This window comes from Hetaerina americana, unplaced genomic scaffold (genome assembly GCF_022747635.1).
Source record: "Hetaerina americana unplaced genomic scaffold, ioHetAmer1.1.p SCAF_3, whole genome shotgun sequence".
NCBI classification, from domain to species: Eukaryota; Metazoa; Arthropoda; class Insecta; order Odonata; family Calopterygidae; genus Hetaerina; species Hetaerina americana.
In genome coordinates, this window is record NW_027286874.1 from 102,759,745 (window position 1) to 102,786,273 (window position 26,529).

Consider the following 26,529-nt stretch of genomic DNA (forward strand, 5'->3'; position numbering starts at 1 on the left):
TTTCAATTCTTTTTTTGTTCTCTACAAATCAAATTTGCATTCCAGGTTGGTCCATGTAACGATGGAGGAAAGATGAAGATGATTCACATCCCTACACAATGTACCTACAATTTTCTTCGAAAAAACCTAAAGTGTTATTTATTTTTTTGCCATGGAATGCACAATCTTATTTTGCATTGGTTTGTATCGGAAAATTTGTTTTGCTTTATGAGAAAGAATCTGGAACGAATTATACTTGTTATGTGAGGTTCGACTGCACTCAAAAGTCCTACATATTAAACCAATTTCAAATCTGCCACTCATGTGATTAGACAACATCGGCATGCCAGTCAATAATGAAAAATATATAAGATTGTTAAACAGCTCTTCTTGTTGAAATTCCACCTCAGATTTTCCCATGCTGAAAAGAGTTACCTTCACCTTGCTGTCTCCTTGCATTCAGGGGCTGGAATGGGAAAATTCTCCCTTTGTCAGGAGGTAGAATCACTGGCCACCTTCTCCCAATGACATTCCAATTAAACTCAATGCACACTTTTGTTTGTAACAATATATATTTAATGTCTCAATACAGTAGTACTGCAGGTGTAAATAATGAAAGTACAAGAACATCTTTATATATTCATCAGCCAACAATTGAGCTGACAAAGGTATGTACACCTTCCTAAAATTTGAAAACTGCAACAAGATTTTTATCACACCTCCTCCACTTAATTCCTCTGTAAAAACACGCACATTCACACACAAACATGCTGCCTCATTTACTGTGTCCCTGACTAAAAGAAAACATCAAATATAGAGCAAATCAAGTCATTATATAACTGATGCAGCCCACTTGAAGAATAAAGACTATGGACGATCAAATTAACAGAATTGAAATGGGTACACATTCATGAACTAATAAATGATTGCTAAAATAATATAACTGAGCAAATAAACTTTCACCTACTATTAAGAGGACAGCAAGACCTCAAAGATTGTTTCACATGGGAATTTCCATGGATTCACTGACACAAAATAATTCCCCAAGTTCAGTCACACTGGAAATGTTTCCATCCATCCATCCACCCACCCGAGTCTTATGCATTGTGAACAATAACCATCAACTGACACGAGAATGAATTTCCAATTTTCTTAACAATATACAAGTTTCCTTTACAGGTGGAATGAAGGATGATGAGTCAACAGAAATTGGCTTGGCTTATGGAAGAGAGGTGCTGGTCACCATGACAGATTCACGGGGATGCCTCATTCAACCATTGAGATGGACATCAGCTGTTTGCCTCTCTGTATGGCAGCCTACAACATACATCGCTCACTTCCCCACCAAAGAGGATGGAAAGACAGCCAACATACATGCCCCCTCTACCCCCCCCCCCCACAAATGAGCAGCCTCAACTCATACACACAGGCATGTACTCCCTTCTTGCTCACATCTAGCCTCCCACAAGAAGTGTCAAACACTGAAGCTTCAAAACTTTCATTCCCAACCGCAGACAACATTTCAAAGAGGCAAAGGCCACAAAGCTTTGCATGTTTGCTCATCCAAAAATTAGAAACATACATTTCTTGGAATAAATAAGGACACACAATAAAATACTCAATCACACAAAAGATGTTCTCAACAACAGTTAACAGAAGAAAGAAGTAAATTTCATTAAAATAAAATATTTGGCCATGAAATAATGGTAAATAAATTTGATAGTACATATACATACGTCAGGAGACTCCTGAACAAAGAATTTATCTCACTGAATATATTAGAAAACTGTACCTAATGCTGAAGTGACTTAATAAACAATTTCAAACAACAAATACCTTAAGTAACAATGACCACAAATGTTAGAGTAATCACCAAATCACAAGAATTCATTTGACAGGAAATGATAGGTCTTGTGTAAGCTGGCAAAAAAGAAAACCTTTAACATTGTTCTAGACAACATGAAAAGATGTGTATAAAAGTCTTTTTAAGGTGACAGAAAAATCACCTATTTTTATTGCTACATGTAACTGTCGTACACGTAAATAAAAAAAGGAGCTGTGGGCCACAGTCATTTTTCCAGAAACAATAGGACTGATCATTCAGAACAAACAAACAACTGTCCCCTTTCATTACACCAAATTTACAAACATGTAAAATTTTTGTAAGAGCAAAGATTCCTTCCTAATTATATTTCTTTTATCTTCAACCTTAGAAAATCTCCATTGCATTGGAATAAGTAAAAAAATATCCAACGCACAATTCACTAGATCATACTATTTCCTATGGACAACCCTATTAACAGTTTATATGAAAAAATTCTCAAGTAAATATTCATTAAAAACGGGGCCCCGACAGCCCCAGACTAGGATGCTTCAAATTACCTCAGTAAATATTTCATATCTTTTGAAAAGGTCTTTTCATAAAAGTTGCACTGATTGAATGTTGGATAGTTAACAGCATAAAAAGAGAATAAAATGGAAATACTCATGGTAATGTTACGAATAATATAAAATACAACATAAGGCAAACTCAAAAGGATTTGAACCCCAATCAACACCGTGTGCACACAGCCAATGTTAACATATGTAACAATGCTTACCCGAAAGGAGTGCAAAGGAGGCTCCATTTGGACTTTGTCAGAAAAAGAACATTCCCTAACCAAGATAACCCTCATGGTGAAAACCGACTGATTTCATAAAAAACACCCCACCTCATCATGCTGGATGGATGTGCTCCACGTTGAAAGGGCCTTCTCCAATCAAGTGACCAACCAACCATGGGGAGATGAGGGGGTGAATGGAGAAGCATGTTAAAACACACACACACACACCCTCCCTCCCCCTGTGAGAAATGACTGCATTGATGGGTAGCAATCCCACTTCTCCTCCACCACAAAGTTCCACCCCATCCCAATAAAATTTCAGAAAAATTCTTCGACACATGATGTACAGACACACACACACACACTCACGACTTCACTATCAGTCTTTTTACCTCAATGAGAAGATGAGTACACACCTGTACAGTACTCAACTCTACAGAAAGGCATTGCCCTCAAAAAAATATAAAGTTTTCCTTGAAAAAAATTTGATCATATAATCCAGTGCCGGGAAAGATCCACAAAAATCGAGATTACAATAAAAATGAAAAATGACAAAACAACTTGGAGCAGCAAAAACAACAGCAACAGCTGTGGCAATTAAGGCATCTTTGGAGGTCATCTCACTATTCAAACATTAGGGGTTGGCGAGAGAGAGAGAGAGAGAGGGCGGGGGCAGGGGGTTCCTTACTTCCTGGAATGCTGCTGGAGCCTCCAGTGTAGACACACAATGTGTTCCGGGCGGCTGCACTTCAATTGCCACAGGGGAATGACATTTTCATATCACAAGCCACTCTGATAAAAGGGCCAGTAAGATTGCTTTGGAATAGAGGAATTACAAGATATTTTACACACACACACACACATGTTGAACACTGGCCATGGATGTCTTCACCTATGAACACTTGCATCAATTTACAAAAGTGGTTGCACTAGCATTTACTGAGCAACTTACTCAAGGGTAAAATCTTTCCTTCTTCCGCCTGTCCCCACTATACACTCGACTCTGCAATCACGCCGGAAGATTCTTCATCCTCATCAGCTGCCCCCTCCCCCTGCCCCCTCTCGGGTGTGTCCCCCCCTGCCGCCCCTGCTGCTATGAGGGGGCTGGAGGCTGCCGACTGGAGGGCAGGCTGTCATTCAAAGACACAAAAACATCATGACATTTGTTTCCTATGAGTTGTCACTCATGGTTTGCAAATAAGTCAGTTTAGGGGAGGCACTGGAGAAGATGTGTGAACTTTGCTTAGAATGGAAAATTAAGACAAGATGGCGAAGGAGATCTGACAGGATCAACAATCTCCTTTCACCCCAACATCTACACAACCATTACACAAACAAGAACTTCAAGTAAGATTCTTGGAGATGTAACAACATTAGTTTAGAAATAATTACAGAAATAATATTAGTATGCTTTATCAATTCAAATCTTGCTATTTTGATCTCTCATGGTCAGAATTCAACACATTAAATTCTTCAAATAGTATCTTGCTATAAGCATACAATTTAGTTTATTTTTTAGTATGCAATAGTTGAAATACATATGTAAAATAAAATCCTAAGCCATGATGTGGGCCTATGACCCAAACACATACAGTGGAACCCCATTATCTGTCCCGTGATATTTCTCGCAAAGCGAAACACTCGTTCGGTGAAACATCTTTTTGCACATAAGTTAATGCGCAACATGATAATGTGAAAAAATAAATTGTGTACAAGGTTTATTCAAAGAATATTATTAGCATACCTTGTTAAGGATTGTGGTTCATGTTCACCTTTTCTTCTATTGTGGAATGAAGCAACCGGGAATGCGAACTCGATTTGTAAAAGCAAAAACCGATCGAAATAAATTGTTAATTACTTATGATAAGTGCTTAAATCCCTTTCACAAGAAAGCTGTCTCAAGACGTTTGTTTTGCTAATGCTTCAAAATTTGGTGAAATGCAACTCAGAATGATGATAAAATAATTTATGGCGAGGATTGGCACTGCATTATTAGGGCGATGCCTTGTACACGTGGTACCATGCAAAAGTTTTCTGTGACCTCCACATCACATTTAGGAAGCTGTTTTGGACTTAACACTTCTTGAAGGCTCGTGAAGTTTTGGAACGGTAAACTAACAGGGTTTTGATTTTAAAATCACCACTTGTATTCGTGTAAAATAGCAGCGTGAGATTGCCTTGTGGTCAGGCAATTCCTTCTATTCTACTGCGATGCGCAAAATATGGGTTTGCTTCGGAATCTTCTTCCTGAAGAAAACTGTCTCATCACAATTGAAAAATGTTTTGCCTGGTAATCCTCAGAATCCATGAGCTTCTTGAAGTTCCCTGCAGCCTTTGACTCAGAGCTAGCTGATTCACAATGCCGTGGATGACAGTTCTTCTTGTTAATTTCTCTAACCACGCATGGCTTCCTTTAAATGCAGGCTGGATCAGAACGAACTCCATGATTTGACAGGTGATTTCTAAAAAAAAATCAACCAAGATAATTAAAATGGTTTTCATTTCTGAAAACTACATCCAATGCCATTTTTAAAAATTATGTTTTGAAAATGTTTCATCCAGGTGATGACCTTGGTGAGCCATGCAAAAGTTGAGTTGTTCAAAAAAGTTTTCGAAAACTCTTCTCGGTATATCTGGCGTTATTCCAGCGATGACATCTGTAATTGTCTCCTTAAGAGCATCCAAAAGGTCCTTGGTCGAACTTTGTAAACCTCAGCTTAGAGATATCCCCAAAGAAAAAAATCACATGGGCTCAAATCTGGGGAGCGAGGGGACATGGAACATCCCCTCGTAAGGAGATCAGGCGGCCACGAAATTTTTCTTGCAGGATTTAGCATGAATGACAGGACGTATGAGTCGTGGCCCTCTCCTGTTGAAACCAAAAGGCTTCTGTGTCATATTTCTCACCATACTCTTCCATTTTGGGGAATAAAAAGTTCTCCTGCATCTCACAATGGCGCACAGAGTTCACAGTAACAGTTGAACCTCGAGATTCAATAAAGTAAGGCCCAATAATGCCTATGGAGAGCGCAGTGCACCAAACTGCCACTGTGGGGCTATGAACAGGTCTTGGGTGAGGTTCATGAGCGGTCAGTCCCTTAGTAACGAAAGTTTTGCTTATTTACTGAATTGGAGAGGCGAAAATGTGCTCCATCGCTAGACCACAATGCCCTCCACGTCACCACCACAATATTATTGTTGAGCATTTCTACGACAAAGCCTCGATGCTCACCAGACTGGTGCATGGTGACCAGACCACTAAAAATGGCATTGTTTCCCCACCAGCTAATGCCACTACTCCCACTCTGCTATTTTACCTGCACGCTCTTCAGTGATTTATTAAAACTAAGGAGTCAATACTGCCAAACCCTGTACTTACTCTGCCATTGATGAACCTGATATTTTATTAACAAGGTCAGCAAAAATCACTTTCCCCATCTCAAATATTATATATCCGTTAATGGTGTCGGATTGCAATTGCTTTTCATTTATGCATATGAGAAGCAACCTTTCAAAATCGTTGAGAATATGTAACTGTTGCAAAGACACTCTTTGTCACTCTATTTAAAGCACTTGTCTCCTTAGTTTCGTCGGTGTTCTTGATGTGGACCCATTGTTGATGTGTGTACTACGAGGGTCATCCGGAAAGTAGTACCCGTTAGTGCCGCATGAAGTGCTGACGACGCGAGTAGCCGCTGGACGAGGTCAGATAGCTTCAGTGGCTTGTCTGCCTTCTCTGAGCCAAGTTGCGTGACGCTAGCATTGCCTGTGTTGTTTCTGTGATTGCTTACAATGTTGAAAAAAATTGAGAACGCCGCCAGTTGTGAAGTGAGGGCAGTGATTAAATTCCTCAATGCAAGAAACGTTCGCCCATGTGATATTCATCGCCAATTAAAGGAGGTGTATGGAGCCAATGTAATGGACGAGTCGTCTGTTCGGCGGTGGTGTCGCAACTTCAACATGGGGAGGGGGAACACACACGACGATGAGCGTTCGGGGAGACCGTCTGTCATTACAGACCAACTGGTGAGCTCAGTTGACGAATTCGTGAGGAACGATCGGCGCGTCACAATTGATGACATCTGTGAGCATTTTCCCAATGTTTCTCGAACAATTGTTCATGAAATTGTTAAACACCATCTGCATTATGCAAAAATTTGTGCAAGATGGGTCCCTCGCGTATCTCAATGAGCTGGCGGCGAAGGACTATGCAGCAGGAATACAGAAACTTGTCACACGTTATGACAAATGCCTTAATTTGCTTGGAGATTATGTTGAGAAGTAGTTTAAAGTATCCTCTTTCAAATAAAATTTTTTATGTTTGTTAATATTTACTTTTGTGTCTTTATTTCACGAACGGGTACTACTTTCCGGATGACCCTCGTAGATCAGCCACGCTCACACCTTGTTCCTGATTTTCAATGATTTTACTTTCCATTTCGACTGTTGTTTTTAATTTTTATTGTCATCTTGGCTTTCTTTTTAAGGATTTCTCTTTGGTTTCAATTTTAAAACTGTGAACAAATTATTATTAAATTTTGTAAAAAAAATCACTAATAATAAGTATGAATGCAAGTTTTGAAAAATGTGTAATCATAAGCGATGCTATAATGTTATCGGAACGAGTGCTAGAGGCAAACTGCAGTAGCAGTTGTCCAATGTATCCCGGAATTACCCTCTCCTCATTACTCGCCATGCGAATTGCTTGCTGTGCTAGGTGCTCGTTAAGCAAGGTTCCACTGTAGTTTACTTAAGAGAGCTGACTACATATATAGTTAAATTAATGAGAAATATGAAGGTGATAAACTATGAGCAATGAGAAATTAGCAAATGTTATTACTACAAAGGCCATCCTTTACCAAGCATTATGTTATACATGTATTGTTAACAGAATTAATTTCTTTATGAAGTAAATGTTAAATTACTTCAATAAAACATTTCTTTTATCTCCATTGAATAGGGTGAAATGTAAAAAAAGTAAGTATCCAGCAATAAAATTGATCCACCATGAAATATCAAATGAACAACTTATTTCTGATTGCCCACAATCATTTAACATATTTTCAAGAATGATGTAAGTAGACCTCATTTCTTTATTCTACATTTTCCTGAAGCCTAGCAGATTTCTTTCTTCTGACATGCCCCTATGTTTCTAATTTTCTCCGTATGGCTTTGCCTGTGCCGACTTAATTTCCTCAAAGCCCTTTTCACAGCTTTTTGCTATACATTCCCAACCTCATCCAACAGTTTAACATTTGTAGCCCTCTTGTTTTTCACAATTAAACTATTATCAAATTTGAGTTCTTTGCCAAAAATCTCTAAACTCATCCCTAATTTTTCCATGCCCTTCAAAGTCTTATCAAGGATTCTTTTTTCAACTTCCCTTTGCTTCTATATAATTTTCACTGCCTCTCTGTCGTTCTGTGGTAACTACTCATGTTATCTGGCAGTGGGTCTTACTGATGTGTTAGCTTTTATCACAAGTTTGGTTGGTATTCTACATGCCTACAGGCATCCAATTGATTGCAGAATGCATACACTTATTGAATCAATAATTTACAGTCACACATACACATCATTATCAAGGTAATGACACTATTTGTTGACAGTAATGTATTAGAATTAGTTTTGGATGAAGTTCTCTCAGATTCCATCCAGCTCAGGGAATCAGCAGCCAATGTTTCGATGACTAATTCTGCCATAGAAATGTTGGCCGCTAATTGCCTGACCTGGATGGAAGCTCAAGAGAACGTCATCCATACCATTCACTGGGAAATCACCAATTTTTTAGAATTAGTTTGGTGAGTGGTGCTAACGTGGGACATATTGGACCTCATCTATCCTTAACTTAAAATAGTAATAATACAAATATCAATAAATCTTAATCGCCTGTAGATTGTTCGGTAACATATTATTAGATTGGACAGCATGTTTTAGAAATGATAAAATATGATTCAGGCTATCAGAATCATCACTTACTGATTCTGTGTCAGAGAGAAATGCTACAACCACCTTGATAATGAGGCAACATATCACAACCAAATGTGATGAAGTTGAAAACACAGTGTGAAACTTCAGAAACTTCTTTGTTCTACTATCATGGATACAAGAAACGTTAACACAGTGATGCATGATGATGTAGTCGTAAATTATAATCAGTAACTAACATTACAATGGCGCAGAAATCCTGATTAAGGAGAATACAACTAAAGGGACAAACCTTGGGTGAGTTGTGGGCCATTAAAGGCACTTCGTCATCCGAGTGGTGCTCTGTCTGGTAGCCCTCCTTGGCCTTCCTTTCATCGTGACGGCTGCCCGGCTGCAGAGTGGAATACCCAAGGCCATGGCGCTTGAATGGCTGCTGCAGTGCTTTCACTAGAGATACAAAAATGAATTATCATGAACAAACTCCAGTTTGGAAGCCTTTCATGAGCATGAGCATACAGAACATATTCTGAAACCTGAAAGGAGCAGCACTGTATCCACTAGAGTCAAGTCAAAAAATAAAATGGCCAGCAGCAATCAATGCATATTTAAAATGAATAGACTAAGGGTGCCCAAGTTGGCCACTCACATGTCTCCCTCCTTTTACCAATCCATAATTTCCGCAATGCAAACATCTTTGCCCAAGTGAAAATTTCAAAGACTGAGTGATTTACCACATAAATTGAGGCATGTGAGGCAGTTCAATTACAAAAATTTACAGTCCAAAATTCAATGGCTCTAAAATCCTTGTTTACTTCGATTCGAAGTTCAAGACAAGAAAATTAGCAAAGAAGAGTAAAATTTCATACTTCACTATGCGTTTCAAGAAGTTCTCTCGGGTTTCCCACCGGGTCAGGTTGCAGTACACTGACGTTTCGAAGGCTGACTCTGCCATCGTCTTCAGGGTGAAGTCATCGACTTCAGGGTGAAGTCGATGACTTCACCCTGAAGACGATGGCAGAGTCAGCCTTCGAAACGTCAGTGTACTGCAACCTGACCCGGTGGGAAACCCGAGAGAACTTCACTATGCGTGTAATCAATCAAATGGCATGGAAATTGAAGGAACAACTGATTCAAGAAAATAATCTAAAAGCTATGAGAATCAATTATCATTATTCGTGAGATGTACACAAAACTGACATTAACCAATTTGAATTGTAAATTATATCATTTAATTTCTTTCTGCTATCATTCACATCTCTCTGCCAATTTAATACATGCACATTGATTGATTTAAGTACAATTTAGCACACTATTGGCACTGCTCACTGGCACATTAAAACAAACACTGCTGCCACTGGAGAGTGGTCATTTTTCAAGAGTAGTTTAAGGAAGAACATATTAGCATGCAGTGTTTCACAACTTCACAAATAAGTAATTCATGCTCTTAAGTGCATGGGAGGGGTTAATATCACATTAACATATAGAGTTACATACATGAACTTTTTGTTCATTTGTAGAAAATTAGGCCTAAAATAATCTATGGATTCAGGCTTCACTTCATGGAAAAGTTTGATATCCATATTAAAAGATGTTGTGCTTTCCCAAAGACATTACTTTAAGATACAACGCATTTCACCAACTTGCGGCAGCATCAAGTATGAATTTCATTTACATGCAGCACTTAAATATGTACCCTTTGGACAAAGGAGAGGGGTGTGGCTACGGTTGGGGGGGATGAATAAGGGTGGGATATTGAAGTGGGGTTGGTGTCATTTGGGTATAATAATTTTTCAATGATGAAAGACATCATACAGAAGCAGTTGTGCCATGGCTATGACGTGGCATGGGAAGGGTGGGGGTGACGATCAGGGTTGGTTTTGTTTTTCCCTCAATATCGTCTCTTGGAACGGAGTGGGTAGGGCTAAGGGTTAGGGTACTCATTTTGAGGTCTGCCAAGGGTCTTTTTATCTCAATTTGCTGGAGATCATCCATTTTAAGGGGGCTTAGGCAGTATTCCAGGGAAATAATTGCTTTTGTGTTTGAATTCTATGAGGTGTTAGCAGTTAGTATCATGGACAGATTTCTTGCCATATCCAAAGAGACCATGCAGTTCCAAGATACCCAAAGCTAAAGGAGAAGATTGAACCCAAGAAAGTTTTCCAGTGGATAATTTTTTTCCGATTTATAAAAAAATGAATCTTTACAACTTTTTCCAATGGAATTTTTGAGAGTTGCAGTCTTCTAGGCCTCAGAATTTAAAATGACTTCATGTAATGAAAATTGAAAACTTCCCTCTTTGAATTTGACCTGGAGTTTTGGTTCAAAAATCTTTCTCTTTAAATAATTTACACTTGAAGGGGACATGATAGTCCATTGGGTGGTGTGCTGGGCTGATGACTTCAGGGCCCAGGTCAAATTCCCAGGGCCACCCACTTTTGGACACCCTCAGCTTCATCCAAGCTGTGTGATTTTCGCACACTGTTGGGCTAGGCTACTAGGCGAAGCTCTACCTTTACCTATCTAACAGATCTTTGGGCTTAAAATTGTGGCTTGGTTCTATATGTGAATGAAGGACAAATTGTTAGCACATGTAAAATACCCTCATTAACATCTCGTCAGATTCTGTGAAACAAAGAAACATCCTAATTGTATTAAATACTCATGACCTCTTTACAGCTATGGTGTCATGCATTCCTTCTTCCCTTCCTGAAACCAAATTGATCATCCCAGATGCATTCATTTGCCCTAATCTCCATCTTTGTATTGATGATCCCGAGAACCACTTTTGCTCCATGCGAAATCAAACTTATTCTTCTGTAGTCCTCACATACAGCTGCTTTCCCTTTTTTTGGGATAGGAACTAAAACTGATCTAATGAAGTAAGATATGGTGTTTTCCCGGTGTATTTGTTTGATGAAGTTTTCTCGGGTCTTCCACCGAGTCAGGGGTTCCATGTTGGCCGACGTTTCGATGCTTGGCTCGTGTATCATCCTCAGGGTTTATCCCCTTCATCAAACATAAACTTCATCAAACAAATACACCGGGAAAACACCATATCTTACTTCATTAGATCAGTTTTAGTTCCTATCCCAAAAAAAGGGAAAGCAGCTGTATGTGAGGACTACAGAAGAATAAGTTTGATTTCGCATGGAGCAAAAGTGGTTCTCGGGATCATCAATACAAAGATGGAGATTAGGGCAAATGAATGCGTCTGGGATGATCAATTTGGTTTCAGGAAGGGAAGAAGGAATGCATGACACCATAGCTGTAAAGAGGTCATGAGTATTTAATACAATTAGGATGTTTCTTTGTTTCACAGAATCTGACGAGATGTTAATGAGGGTATTTTACATGTGCTAACAATTTGTCCTTCATTCACATATAGAACCAAGCCACAATTTTAAGCCCAAAGATCTGTTAGATAGGTAAAGGTAAAACTGGATCTAATGAAACCTTCTGGCCAATTTACTTCCTCATAAATTCCATGAATTAGTCCAAAAAAACCCTTCTTCCCACTGTCTCCTTAACCTTTAAATAGTTTCATGGGAACAATGTTGAACCCCACGGCCCTATTCGATTTTAATTCCCTAAATACCATTTCTATCTCACCATTGAGTAAGCCTGGACCTAAGGTATCCTCATCTACATCACATTTTCTTTCAATGTCTAACCTTGCTAGCCTAATGCCTTCATCACAGTTCTTCTATATTCTCCGACCATCTCTCTTGGATCTTTCCTGACTCATCCAATATTTTTACAGCCGTATCTTTTGATTGCCACAGATTTTTTTCCTTCTTGCTTCCTGACAGTGTTTAAACCTTCTTGTATAGCGCACCAATTTCACTTTCATCTGTAAACTGTCCATATCCTAGCACTGCAACTTTCACTGTGCTTCTTTTGCTATATTTGTTACCCATCACAATTTATTATTTAACTCTTTGTACCTTCTTCTACCTAATTCTTCCATTTCCTCATCTTATCTATCTTTCTAATCATCTCATCCGTATTCCATGGTTTCCTTGTCCTTTACCCATTAATGGTTCCTATAGTTTCTTTTGTGGCTTTCGATATCCATTGTTTGATTTTATTTCATTTTTCCTCAACAGCACTCAGCTGTTCTCTCTCGCTCATAATTTTCCCCACAGCCTGCTGATACTCCTTCCTTGTTAACCCAGTATACTGCATAAGGCCCAACAGATTCTGGCAATATTCATAATTTTAGTTGGAAACTATTTACAAAGCTTCATCTTTTTTAGATCTGACTGAAATGCTCTACAGAAAATGAAATGTCCTATAATGAGGCACAAAAAATTACAAATGGGCAGGCTGAAACTTAGGGCAAAATGTCCACTAGGCCACAGGATGTGGATGTAACCTTAAAATTTCTATTTTCAACGTTGATTTTGAATCATAATATTCAGGGCACTAATGTGGTTGCAATGTGTTCACTTCAAAACTCCTGATCCATTTAATTGGAAAAACATACCGCAAAACACTGAGCATATGAAATTATTTTCTCTAATGAGCCTATGGAGACAGATATGCTGCTCCTGTTATATCTAGTCCTCACTGCATGCAACACATTTTGCCACTAAGAAAAGTATGAGACTATTAAAGATGTCCTAGTGAACTTTATAACAGAAACTAACACAGTTGGTAATGACCGACATGATTAAATTATATCATCAATGTACTACAGTTCTTCTCCACATCTATAAGCATTTATCTATGGTGGAAAACTATGACTACTCCCCAAAAGTCATGATGGAATTATAATGTGCTAGGCATCATGCATTAATAAATTACTTGGGTGTAAAAACATCAAGATGAGAAACGAAACATACTGATTAATTGTACTTTCACATAATTACAACAGCACCCTTATGTCACATATCACGCCATTTCCCTGCTCATAGGACCATAGAATCGACTTGCTTTAATGAGTGATTTTGCTTGTAGAAGAGCTCATTTAATTACATCTTCAGGTTGCAGGAGTGTGTTGAACAAAGCCCAGATATGCCTGCACCACACAGATTTTGTCAAACAATTCAGACCACTAAATTCATTATTCCCAGAGTCTCCATAAGAACTACATCCTCTTTCCTTCACTGACAATGAAATGCCTTTTCACATTCTTCATGTGCTCTTGCAGCAACAATGGCACTCTCAATAATGTCAAACCATGCAAGAAAATCCCCTGGCATGGGGAGAGTGTACCAACACACCTAAAGACAACAATATGTAACTCATTCATCTAGGTTTGCTATCAATTGTGTTTTTCATGCCAACTAATGCTATTACCATTCAAATTCTTCCTGGAAAGAACAGGACCTCATGTGCCTCAAATGATTAAAATTCTGCAATACCAAAATAGTGCTAAAGTGAGTGGAGTATTGAAGCAGTCACTGGACAAGAAGGGGGAAAAACACCTACGGTCACCCTTTGAATGCATCACAAGTGCAGCCACAGGAGTCATGCTGGTTGGCTCTCCATCAACTCCTTCTCTATGAAGTGCAATCCCGTGAAGCTTCCACAAAACCTACCATCTAACTATGCTACAAACGGCAAGGAGGAAGAGAGAAGAAGAAACATGCCTTTTTCCATGCAAAGGACCCTCCCTTCACCACCACGCATTGTCATTGCATGGCGTGCCATACCCTCATCAAGGAGAAGGAGACTGGGCTCGTGTGGTGGACCATGGCTCCCCAGCACCTCCTGGGACTTGCTACCTTTGGCCGAGGCAGGGCAGAATTCAAACGCCGGCATCCGGTACACCCAGTGATCTGTGGTGCCAGATGACGTTGACGCCGATGACTGCGAAGAGTGCTGGCTGCTGTTGCTGTTATTGTTGTTGTTATTGCTGACGGGAGTAGTGGGTCCCCCTCCCACTGAGTTGCCAGATGAGGAGGTCGTTGAGCTGCTGCTGCCGCCAGCAAGGCTGCGGTGCTGGTAGAAGAGGATGTAGGCCGAGGGAGTGACGAGCGATGCCTCGCTGATCCTCTCCACTCTTGTGTCATCAAAGGCATACCACTGTCCATCATATGGGTTGCGGCAGTACGCTGCAGGAGTATATCAAGGATTTGGTCAAAAGTTCTCGTGAGACATGCGAATTAACGACATGACAGATGGAAAGACATCCTTCAAGACACTATCTAACAATTTAATTGGGTCATAAATCTCACAAGTTAAATATTATTCACAGTCAATTGAGATGCAACGCACTCCTAAGGAAAAGATCTAATTTTAAATGCTAGTGCTTTTCATTTTTTTTAATGACACATAAAACCCCCAAGTATGAAGAAAGCTCATTAGCAATACTAATAATCGATGTACCTATTGGTCGCCTCCCATAATAACTACTACCACTTGATGTACCAAGCACAACTCTTTTTCCCAGACATCACCATCGAATAAGAGGATCTTACACAAGTTCAGGAGCCTTCCATATCTCTCTGGACTTAACAAAAGTCCTTTAGGGTATATGAAGAAACCCCTCTACCATCAGGAGTCTTAAGTGCAAAACAATGAGAACAGGAGCAGTGCTTTGGGTGTGTATGTGCATGCCATTTAAAACCATCTGACCTTGTAATAGCTTGCAATAAGACTATTTCATGAATATATCACATTTACTTTAATGATGTATGTTTTTCAGCGGGTAAATTTTAGAATAAGTTTTAAATTTGCTCTGCGGTCATTTGACTACAAGTGAATGGGTGTAAAAAAGTCAAACACTTTCATAGAAGGTGAAAAACTAAAATTAATCAAGAAATGGTAAATACACAGCAGGACAAAAGTATTTTGCATAAGGAAGTGCAGAAAGAACATGACTGCACTTCTCAGGACTAATTAGGACTCATAAGCCTTTAAGGACTATCAAGAGAAGATGTCCATTGCATTAGGCCACTTTTTTAGATCTTTCTAAATGGTCAAGAGAATACTTTTAAAAAGTGGGTGTTTTGGCCACTTGCTTTTCTGTTCGGACTAAAATGAGACAGAGCATGTCCATCACACAATGTCTACTAACTAGAGTCCCACGCCCTCTCCTCACCTAACTTCTATCCTTGCCTTCATGTGGTACATAACCTGGAGACCTAAGCAACCCCTCTGAAGACTGGGTGAACAATCCTAGTTAGGTTTAAAAGGTCTAGAAGTATCCGGACTAATGAGTCATGTGACTGATGCCCAAACTCAGGAAAAATTTGGATACTACATAACCTCATTTGAAGCCCTGGGAATGGATTGGAATGACAAACATGGACCAAGCAAATGGAAATGGACTTGACATTTGGTTCATGGAATACTTGAAATTGTACAAGAGATCAATAAAAAGTTCTTCTAGGAAAAAATAATCATGTGGCCATAATTGACTGAAATATGACTAAAATATCAGAAATGACCAGTGAGTCTTTTGTGACATTTGGCACATATTACCGTTGCATGCCAGAAGTAGGCATGAGTACATGAAGAATATTGAGTGTGTACACTATTTTGAAAATTGAATTGGTAATATCCTCTACATCTACATAATACCCCGCAAGCTGCCGCAAGGGCGTGTGGCGGGGGGTGTTAGGTCACCAACCGTATCTATTAATTAGGTCACCAATATCTTGTAATTGCAAGCTATTGAGCTTAGAGGAACATGAATTTCCCAGAAAATGAAATGTATTCTCAAAAAATAGTGATGTATTATTTCACAAAAATAGCACACATTAAAAGAATGTCCGCTGCGGCAAGAGCAGTATTAATTCAGTCACATTAAAAATGTGTTATTCTCATTGATTAACAAGGAGTCTGAAAATTACTCACAAGCACGAGAAATTTATTTCTAGACAATGAGGTCACTGAAAAATGACAGAGAATGTTTTGTTAACATAAATCCCAAATATGAAGGTAAAACCACAGGAAGAATAAATATACATAAAAAGTGTTCAGAAAAAAATATTTACAACCTTATTTTATGTAAAAAACATATGCACTGTGACATTTTATGCGATAAAAAATCGACATATTGAGTGCACTACTCAATAGTAATATTAGAATCGAGGAAGAGCATGTTTTTCAACATAGCACCACTGACAACAGTATTTAATATGACAGAAAAATTACAAGAATGTCCGAGTGCATCAAAGCTTTAATGGGATCTCCTTCCCTGCACAAAGACATGCCATGTGACTATATTACTCCAGCCTTTTCTTGCCTGTGTAATGCCCTCCCTGCAGGTCTTGCCCGTGGTGATTGCATATGGCATACAGGTCATACACATTGTCCTCCTCTCGACGCTGGGTGTGCCGGCTCCTTGGTCGTTTCCATGGCGACCAACCCAATCCGCCGAGTGGGCCTATACTCCCCACAGTGTGGTGGTCTCCATGGTGGCTGTTGTTGTTATTGTTAGTCTGGATGGTCATGCCGTTGGGTGTCTGGCGCGGGAGTCTCTCAGCGAGGTGGGGGCCCATGTCGAAGCCATGCAGTGGGAAGTCCACCAGCGTGGTCAGTTTGGTGGTTGACCGCTGTTTCGATGACTGAGGACGACAGAAAACTCAGACATGCTCTTTGCACTCGATATCAAGCACTCTGGGGATCACCATCCTACAAAATCATGTGGTGTGCATGCTTGCAGACCTTATTTACTAAACCTAAACGCCAGGATTTACACTCTCAAATAAATAAACCATCAAGTCCTTCGCAGTGCCTTTAACTGGGGAAATGCCATAATTTAAAGGGAAAATATGATGGTTTTTTCAGTTTAAATTAAATGGTTCACGGTAAGTAAATGGTACCGGAGAAAAGCACAAATGCCTCCTCTAACATAATACAATTATAATATCAGGTCTAGGCATTGACTGGATTGATTAATTTATAGGGTTACATTGCTGTTGGGTAATAAGATGGAAGGTAAAGACACAAAAAAATAATCATCTATGAACAATAAATTGAAAGGCACAAAGAAGATACGTACATTAGATGTCACACATATAAAAGAAGTAAATTTTCAAAACAAATAATTACCACAAAAAATTTAAATTTACAACATTGGATGAGATGGTTCCATATCAATGCATTTACTTACATCCTGTACAAGGGGGTCACCTAGACACTTGAAATATTAATCTTATTACATTTAATGTTTCCTTCCAAACAATTTTATGGTTTAGGGCATGGACCCAAAAAGTTCATCAGTCAGCTGGTTACACTCTTAGATTCCACCATGCATGAATTAAAAATTTGTAGTTTTTCTATTTCGTGACCTGCATTTTATATTCAAACTTATTTATCTTTAATGCAATCCATCAATGAGTGATTCCTAATTAGATTATTTCTAACCAAGTTAAAATAAATGGATTTCACCTGAAGGCCAATTGCTAAGTCATATTAGATATTTAAATAACCAATCATCAATCTCCCAGGAGCCATACAAATGTATGATGAGTACTTTTTCCTGATTTATACGTAATGGTAATCAGTGTAAACTGAAGGGTGGGTAGTTGAATTGAATGCAGATTTATGGCACCCTTTAATGGGTCTGGCTTTCACTCACCTTCTTCCAAACATGGAATAATTATTTGTAAATATGAAAAAGTTATTAGGAAGCTTGGAGCATGCAGCCATATTCTACTATGTGATTGCTTGAGGTTGAGTGTGATACTTTGTGTCTTTCACAGACAAAAATGCAGGCAATATGGGAATGTGATAAATCCTTTGTTATTATCATCACTATTAATGGTTCTTCGTGGTTTGCTTGATCACACAAGTAGGCTTAAACAAGAAAAACTTGTCTTAACATTTGTATGTACAAGGAAAACAGTATTGATAGATTGAATTCAGATCCCATTAAGAGAGAGACAACTCAAACACTATATGCAGATAAATTTTAAACTGCTTCAATAGGAAATAAATCAGGACCAAAAAAAACATGGTATTTGACAAAATATGTTCAACACTGAGACATCAATTCTGGAGTAGACAGCACTCTCACTTACTACATGAAGCCCTAACCAGTATTATTTTTATCATTTACTTACCTGGCGAAATCTTTTCAGATGAATGACAAGAATATCTGGAAGAGACCAGAGGCCAAGCTTCTTGACGACTTCTTGCTTACGGTTGCAGTACGGACAATGCCATGCATCCTCTGCCCCTAGAACTTCGGCACGAGTGTATAACTGAAAGGCAAAAACATGCAATTCTTGGAAGTTAATTGACATTTAAAAAATATTTTATTCTCAACAACTGCGGCAATACGTATCATATAATAATTTTTACACTATTTCTTACTGTTTTATTCTAATCTGAGGGTTGCTTTTTATGCTAGGTGGTGTTTATCTTTAATCAAGGTGCTTGGAAATTCCCGATTTACAGTTTTTAAGGGGTAAAATCACTTTACAGGTTCTAATCAGATGTGATAATTGATTACAGGATATGACAAGAATTTCAGTGCTTTAATTCCTTCGGTACAGTTAATTTCTCAGATTTACAAGTAAAATATATTGCTAAGAGTTAGGCCTATGTATGGCCCCCACAGTGGTCATACAGCATTATAAGTGGGTCTAACTTGCATAAACATGGAAATCGTAACAGTACATCTTATTTCATGGCATAACACCCATATTTTCAACCATTTCAGGATGCTCATTCGTACTTTTTTGGGCAAAAGTGCTTTTAATGGCTCGTTTATTTTCTGAGGGTATTTCAGTTAGTCCACGACTGGACTCACTTAAACAATTCCTTGTAATAATACACGCTCATCAATTCACCTTCAATAATAATAAAAACTGAATATAGCAATTTTTTGGGGGCCATGAGCTCTCATATACAGAGCTTCCACATTTAACTAGAAATTAGGATAAAGAGATGATAAAATAATGATCTGGGACTCTCTAGATTACCTATATATTTTCAAAATGGTTAGGACTGTGAATATTATTTTGTTTTCTGTTGACACTAAAATACTTTGTTTTTTCCCCAGGATTTCACTGCATAAAAATGGGGTGTGGTACATGAGCTTTATAATATTTATTTTTGCCATATATGGTGATTTAAAAATCCATCCAATCATCAGGATACCCCAAAACATTACCCTAAGACATGAAATTAACAAAAATAAACTCACCAATATAAGGTTAGCTATGAAATATATAACGGGGATGAATTACTGTTTGGTATCCAAAAAAAAAGAATAAAAATGAGGACAGTTGATGTTTTAAATTATGGATTTATTTAGTTATGAGAAAAGTCCCTTAGACTGTTGATGGTTGAAGATGGGAGTGGGGAAAGCAGAATTACGAAATTAGCTGACATAACCGTGGTCCTGCCCCACAACTGCAAGCACAGAGACACCCACCTCAAAGCACTCCTCCAAGGATACAGCCCCTGCTTCCCCAGGGCTGTTCTTCATTTGTTTCACACTCGCCAGCTCCTCAATCTGGTCTTCATCGTCAGCTATCGTACTGATCAAATCAACCAAATGAAAATGCATTAATTTGGAGGATAAATTATCAAAATATTACAAAGGAGAAACTATACTGACCATGGGTGATACCACATAAATCCATGAACAATGCACACCTTACTTCCCCAGATATAGCTACCAATGAATAGGGGTTCACATCTTGCATGAATTCAAGTCTCTCTGCCCTTCTCAATAGGATGCATACGTTACTACGTCGGTGTACAGGATGGGTTTGAGTTATCTGAATTTACTGTCCAATGAGAAGGATTAATGTATACTAAACTTGCCATTATTGATGCAGGCAAATAGTGAGCAAGTATGTTCAGTCATTTAGAAATATCTCTTCAAAACTTGAGGTGAGCCACTGATTTCTACCCTTTCAGAAAGTTTATTTCACTTTATGGCAATGCGTTAGATGGATCTATCACTACCCTTACCTTCTCAGGAGTCTTTGGGAGACAAGTCAACCCTTTTTTGGATTATGATCATGGTTACACTTTCTGGTATTAATTAGACCAGAGGAACCACAGGTGAAAATCTGCCATTTATCTCAATGCTGAACTACAGCTAGCCATTAAAGATAGGGAATTATTTGGCTTTGCAGTGTCAATGGAAATGGATTTGACTTCACACGTGCCAGATGGAAACAATGACCTTATCAATCAAAGGTCATTTTAATTAATGCTGACAAAATAATCAATACAATAATTTTCTCAGAATATTCAGCCTTTTATGAAAATAATAAAATAAACGCTTCTACTTACATAAAAAGTTATTTTTTCTGTCATTATTAGAATATATTTAAGATTTTTTTCATTCATTTAAAAGCTTAAAAACAGGGTGTGCATGGTACATGGGTTTACATGGTAACAGGAAAGTTACTTATGAAACTAAAAAGCTTTACAGTCAAAATGACAAGGAATTAATCTTGAAACTTTTCAGGTTGTCAAATTGTCAATTACCTTAGTCATAGGTAGGGAATGTGATATGAATGAAGATTGCACATTGCCATGGATACTAAGGAAAGGGGTCGAAAAAGTGCTACCGGAAATGAAGGCAAGCAGGAGTTGAAATAGTTAATATTCCTACTGTATAAAATGTAGCCTTGCTTTAAAATATATGATGGCATGGTATTCTACTAAATGTATTGCTTGAAAGGTTAAATTACCCCTGCAATCAGAACTCTAGGTGGGGTCTACTAAGCGGGATACATCATCCAAAGGAATCGATAAAAAAAAACAAAGTTTTTTATGGGAAATAAACTACCTCTGGAACACTATAAAAATAAATCTAATCTTAATACAATAGGTATGCACTGAATATTAAAATTTACAGTTTTTTAATCATTTAAAAATTTAAACCACTACTAAGATTACATAAAGGAATCAACAGCTTCAATGTAAGTTTTTCGAGAACTGACTTAACACACACTAAGAAATTTTAAATGCTAAATATGCCATTTATCATAATATTTCATTAATAGCAAAATGAGGCGTAGTATGATTACTTACATTTTAATGTACAATATGTAGGATTAAACAATATTTTGGTCATTCTGGTTGATCTCTTGAACGACCCAAGTATAAAATATGAAATTTGCAAGAGGCATAATCAGAGTTTAGGGTTGTATAAATGCGATTGTATTGGTTTTTGAAGCTTCCTTAGACGCTCTAGTTTCTTTACACTTAATAAAAATCTGAATATTATTCTTTCAAATCCTGCAAATGAGAATCAACCATGCTCCATTTTCAATACATAAATATTACATCAAGATTAATGGATATTTTTGAGTGGCACACGGTTGCAAAATTCCATTGCAGAAAGAATAATGTGAATTTAAAAATTAAATAAATTTCAATCATGATCACAAACAATCTGGGGGCAAAGGCATCACCCATCAAATTGAAATGAAAACTCACGCCTCCTTTGCCTGCAGGTCCCACTCAAGAATGAGCTTGAGGTGTGATGGACCACCCTCGCAGAGTGCCAGGGCCTGCTCCACGGCCTCCATGTACAAGGGGTGGTCCAGCGTAGGGTCCAAGTATGTGGGGCCACCCTCGTACTTGCCACCCCCCTCCTCCTCTCCGGCTGGGATAGGGCTGATTCCATCCAGCACGCGCATGCGAAACAGGGGGATCTACAACGCAGAGATGAGAGGGAACTGAAACATGCTCACTTGGACCTCACCAAACACTCCCACTCTTAGTCTCACCTGCTCATCGTACGTGCCCAGCAAACTTTTCAATAAATCACACACCATTTTGAACACAAAAATGTATGCAAAATATTAATTTCTGAGGTAATATGCATGCATCTGATGGTTTCTGGTTCTACTTTGAGGACTTTCTTGTTCATTAGATGAAGAACATGATGTATTTTTCCACTGTTCTTTACTTTGGTATTACCAGTTTCAACGCACACACGCCACCATCAGGTATAAATTAATCAAGTTGTGGTCCATTTGTATACCATTCTTGTGGGGGAAGGGGTGGGTGAGAGAGGGGGAGAAAGAGCATCCCTTCCCTTCACGGGAAGACCTTACTACCCCCCCGTGAACCCCATTAATTGCCTTGCCTGTCACTTAACGCTTCTCATATCCTTCCTATCAATGCCAATCAAAATCCCTACCCCCTCTCTCACCCACCCCTTCCCCCACAAAAATGGTATATAAATGGACTGTAACTTGAGTCATTTATACCTGATGATGACGCTTAAGCGTTGAAACTGGTAGTACCCAAATAAAGAACAGTGGAAAAATACATTGTTTTCTTCATTTAATGAATAACATGTGTAGTAAACGATTAGCTACTGCAACATCATGCAAAAATTCAATTCAAATTATCAAAGAAAATAATAATTTTTTTAAGGGAAAATACCTATGACTTAGAAAATTTATCCATACTAAAATCAGCAAAAAGTTTACACAAAATCTTAATTTGCCATTCATAAAATATCTAAATTTAAGGAATTCTCAAGTAAATCGTATAATACACAAATGAGGAGAACAGGAACATAAAAATGTAACAAGAGATGGGAGAAAATTGTGGAAACAAAACCAAATCTCCATAACGCCTCTCTCATAAATCCCATCCAATTATTCCATGCCTTGTTAGTCACCCATGACTGTAAAAGAGTTTTAAATCCTGAAGGGCATACACCTATGACGACATAAGGAAACCCTTAAAACACATCTTGCCTTGATTTGCAAGACTTAAAAAGCCTAGAAAAATGTGTAATTAGTTCAAATCTGAGCTGTGCATGTCAATTGCACTGTCATCAGACAAGGAGAGATTAAAATTATTTTCAACATATCAAGGGCTGTCACTAATTTTTTTCCCACTATGAAATTACTATTGTGTCTTAGTGTCACTTTTCATCCCAGTGGAAATATAACAGTATTCACCTAGTTTGCGATGAGACCTTATATTTGTTCAGGGGAAAACATGATACTGGGTCGCTAACTTGTTATAATGCTTGAAGTAAATGAGGCATTTTGAATTTCAGATAAAAGGGATTGGACTTGGTGCTACTACAGTGGATCCCATCCTATTGACCAAACTAACTGGGATAAATGGTGGCTTGAAAATAATCCTTTTTAGAAAATGAAACATTGTAAAGGAAAGTGCCAATGATATAATATACACTCGGACTCCAACTTAGTCTGTCTGTAATATTCATTTCAGTGCAATTTAAACGGCAAATAAGGCAGCATTTTTCTGCAAAACATTACATTGTATATTAATTGAATTGAGCTCTTACGGCTAGTAGTATTGAATAAATGAAAAACTCCAACAGCCCTTAACAGTTTACCTTTCAAAACAAATGAGATTAGTTGGCTAACACTTTAAGTCAAAGGATGGGGTAAAGGGTAAATAAGGAAAGGAATAAGAAAGGTGATGCCTTAATATTAAATCTTAATAAAATAAGGAAAGGGATAAGAAAGACATCTTTCTTATCCGTTTCCTTATTTACCCTTTACCCAATCCTTTGCCTTGTGGCGCTAGCCAACTTATCTCATTTGTACTTGGTTTTGAAAGGTTAACTGTTTACGGCTATTGGAGTTTTTCATTTATTCAACTGACACTGTACGTTCACATTCTCTACATTAACATCAGAATTTCAGACACATATTCACCAAGAGTAAAATTAATACAGCTCTTACATGTTACTTATTTATGAATGCTGTATAGCTGATTGAAATGTCAATAACTGATGTTCATAAAATCACTCTTCTCCTTTAACAGGATAATTGGATAATGTCATATATTAATGAAGCATTTGGATTCCAAATAATGATATTGGTTAAAGTGGGTCAACCTTGCAGCCATTTTCATTTAATGTGTGGGGTGCTTACACAGGGGTTAATAAGGGTGGACATTTATCCAGCATTGGTGTTAACCATCAGTTAATACAGGGCACCAAGTTTAGACACACTAAGGGATTCAGAGTCACGGATGGGTCCCCATGGGCAGATCTTGCCCACACTCCCCTGAGGGTGTTTCCTTATCTCAGAGTACCTCCCCAACTAATCAAATGAAGGACTCACATCTTGGGCATTGACCAGAACATCATCATGCAGGATTGTGTTCATCTCCTTGAGAATCAACTTCTGCAAGTCCTCGTATGATGTCTCCCTGCTCACCTGCATTGTATATGGGCTGCCAAACCTTAAAAAAAATCATACAAGGATTAAGAATGGATGAACCTACATTCATGGGCTTATGCTCGCTGCACCTGAAGAAGAGTGTATGTGCATGCAAAGATTTAAAGTTCATTTTATAACTTCCAATCTGCCGAAGCAACTGAATTACGCATGCCACAACTGTTTGATAGAATTTCCACATTAAAAAAATACATTTTCCATTCAATCTCAGAGACGAAAATACTGGCAAGAAGATACATAGATGAACTGTTATGAAATTTGAACTAGCTCCGAATTGCCTCCTCCATGAAGAGCTCTCTTTCATCATAACTGCAGTTATCCTTGCAGCACTTGAAGTGGCAACTATACTGATTATACATTGTTAAGACAGCATAGTTTAAAGGATGTTAATTAACAGAAAGATTTTAATGACTAATAGTGACAGACTTTTTAATGGACTGTGAAAAACATTTGTCATTGGGTCTCAGTACTATATACCAATTGAAATTAAATTTAAAATACTTCGCCTTTCCACATAAACCACTTTTATTACTACCTAGGTTTTGTTATGGTATAACACCATCAGGTAAAAATACAAGTCAAACACCTGATGGTGTTATACCATAACGAAACCTAGGTAGTAATAAAAGTGGTTTATGTGGAAAGGCGAAGTATTTTAAATTTAATTTCAATATGAAGAATTTCCACCAAGTGACGCCAGAAACTGTTTCATTTACTATATACCAAACTAAAATCCATATAACACTAATGTCATTAGTTTACTTACAAGAAATGCATTAAAAAAATCAAAATTTGAGCCAATCTGTTCACTGCAAGGAGCGTGAGAGAGAGAGAGAGAGGGAGGAAGGACATAGTGGTCTCCACTCACCGAGCCACATGGTCATCCAGCACAAGAACATTGACCCAAACAAGCAACAGATACGCTCCACTCTCCTCTGATGCATCACGCAACTGTGGAAGCTCTATGCAGTACAACGGGTCATTTTCAGCAACCATTGATATACTCTGTGAATCTGTGAAATCAAATCAAATATAATCGTAAATAAAAACACTTAAACACCATGTGTTGTGGAATCATCACTTTTAACACTATTTTAAAATGGCAAACATTAAGCACTCAAAGAGATACACACCTTCAAAACTATTAATGAAATTTCATGCATAAATACTACTTCTTTGTCTACAATTAAAAAGATAATAAACAATCATCTAAATTTTGGCAAAAGTAAATTGAATTGTAACTATTTGAGTAGTATACGGTACAAAAGTGGGCACTACTTGTGAGTAACCCTATGACCACCCACTACTGGCATCATAGCAGTTGATCTGATTTAAGGTTTAAGGCCAGTGATGACCAACGCTAAGCACTAATTGCCTTCAAAATAAAATAACTGTTCTCATACACACTTAAAACGGCACATCAGGCTCTGACATTACTCTAAGTACATGACTTGCTTTGGTGAATCTGGTGAAAATGAGTGAGTCCCTAAAATGCTCAAATTTCTATGACTTAGTCAAGTCACACCACGACAGGTGGCATAAAAGAAATCAAGCAAACAAAATAGAGCTGCAGAAGCCCTTGGAAGAAAGAGCACATGATTTATGAAAAAAACTGTATTGTATAAAGGTATTTAATATTATAACAAAATTCCTGATGTCATTGAAAATGTTAAGGATAAGCTGTAATCTACTTCGTACTTTTAAATTACCCCTCATATCATGAAACATTGCATGCAGTGTCTTTCAGTTCATCATAAGAATCCAAACAGACGAGCATCAAAATTCACTGTAAAATTATTACTGAGCATGTTCAATTAAAAAATGAAATTAGAACCTTGGATTTAGATAGAAAAATATAAACAGCCTTTAAAATAAAATTAATCAAAATTTTATTCATATGAAAAATCATG

General features: G+C 37.9%; 1 protein-coding gene across 2 annotated transcripts in view; it reads right to left on the reverse strand.

Annotated features, from left to right (window-relative positions):
- Positions 1-532: 532 nt before the first annotated feature.
- The window catches only part of Usp15-31 (Ubiquitin specific protease 15/31), a 37,942-nt gene continuing 11,945 nt past the window's right edge, over positions 533-26,529 (reverse strand). Inside the window, exons 4-12 of one of the 2 annotated variants that reach the window (XM_071587134.1) lie at positions 25,488-25,632; positions 24,503-24,623; positions 21,876-22,093; positions 19,849-19,954; positions 18,530-18,670; positions 16,708-17,029; positions 14,240-14,569; positions 8,803-8,957; positions 533-3,712 (exon numbers count right to left, since the gene is read on the reverse strand). In XM_071587134.1, the coding sequence (XP_071443235.1) occupies positions 3,572-3,712; positions 8,803-8,957; positions 14,240-14,569; positions 16,708-17,029; positions 18,530-18,670; positions 19,849-19,954; positions 21,876-22,093; positions 24,503-24,623; positions 25,488-25,632 (1,679 nt within the window). In that variant the 3' untranslated portion in view covers positions 533-3,571. Of the gene's footprint in view, positions 3,713-8,802; positions 8,958-14,167; positions 14,570-16,707; positions 17,030-18,529; positions 18,671-19,848; positions 19,955-21,875; positions 22,094-24,502; positions 24,624-25,487; positions 25,633-26,529 lie in introns of both variants that reach the window. The other variant, XM_071587133.1, reaches the window with a different exon arrangement.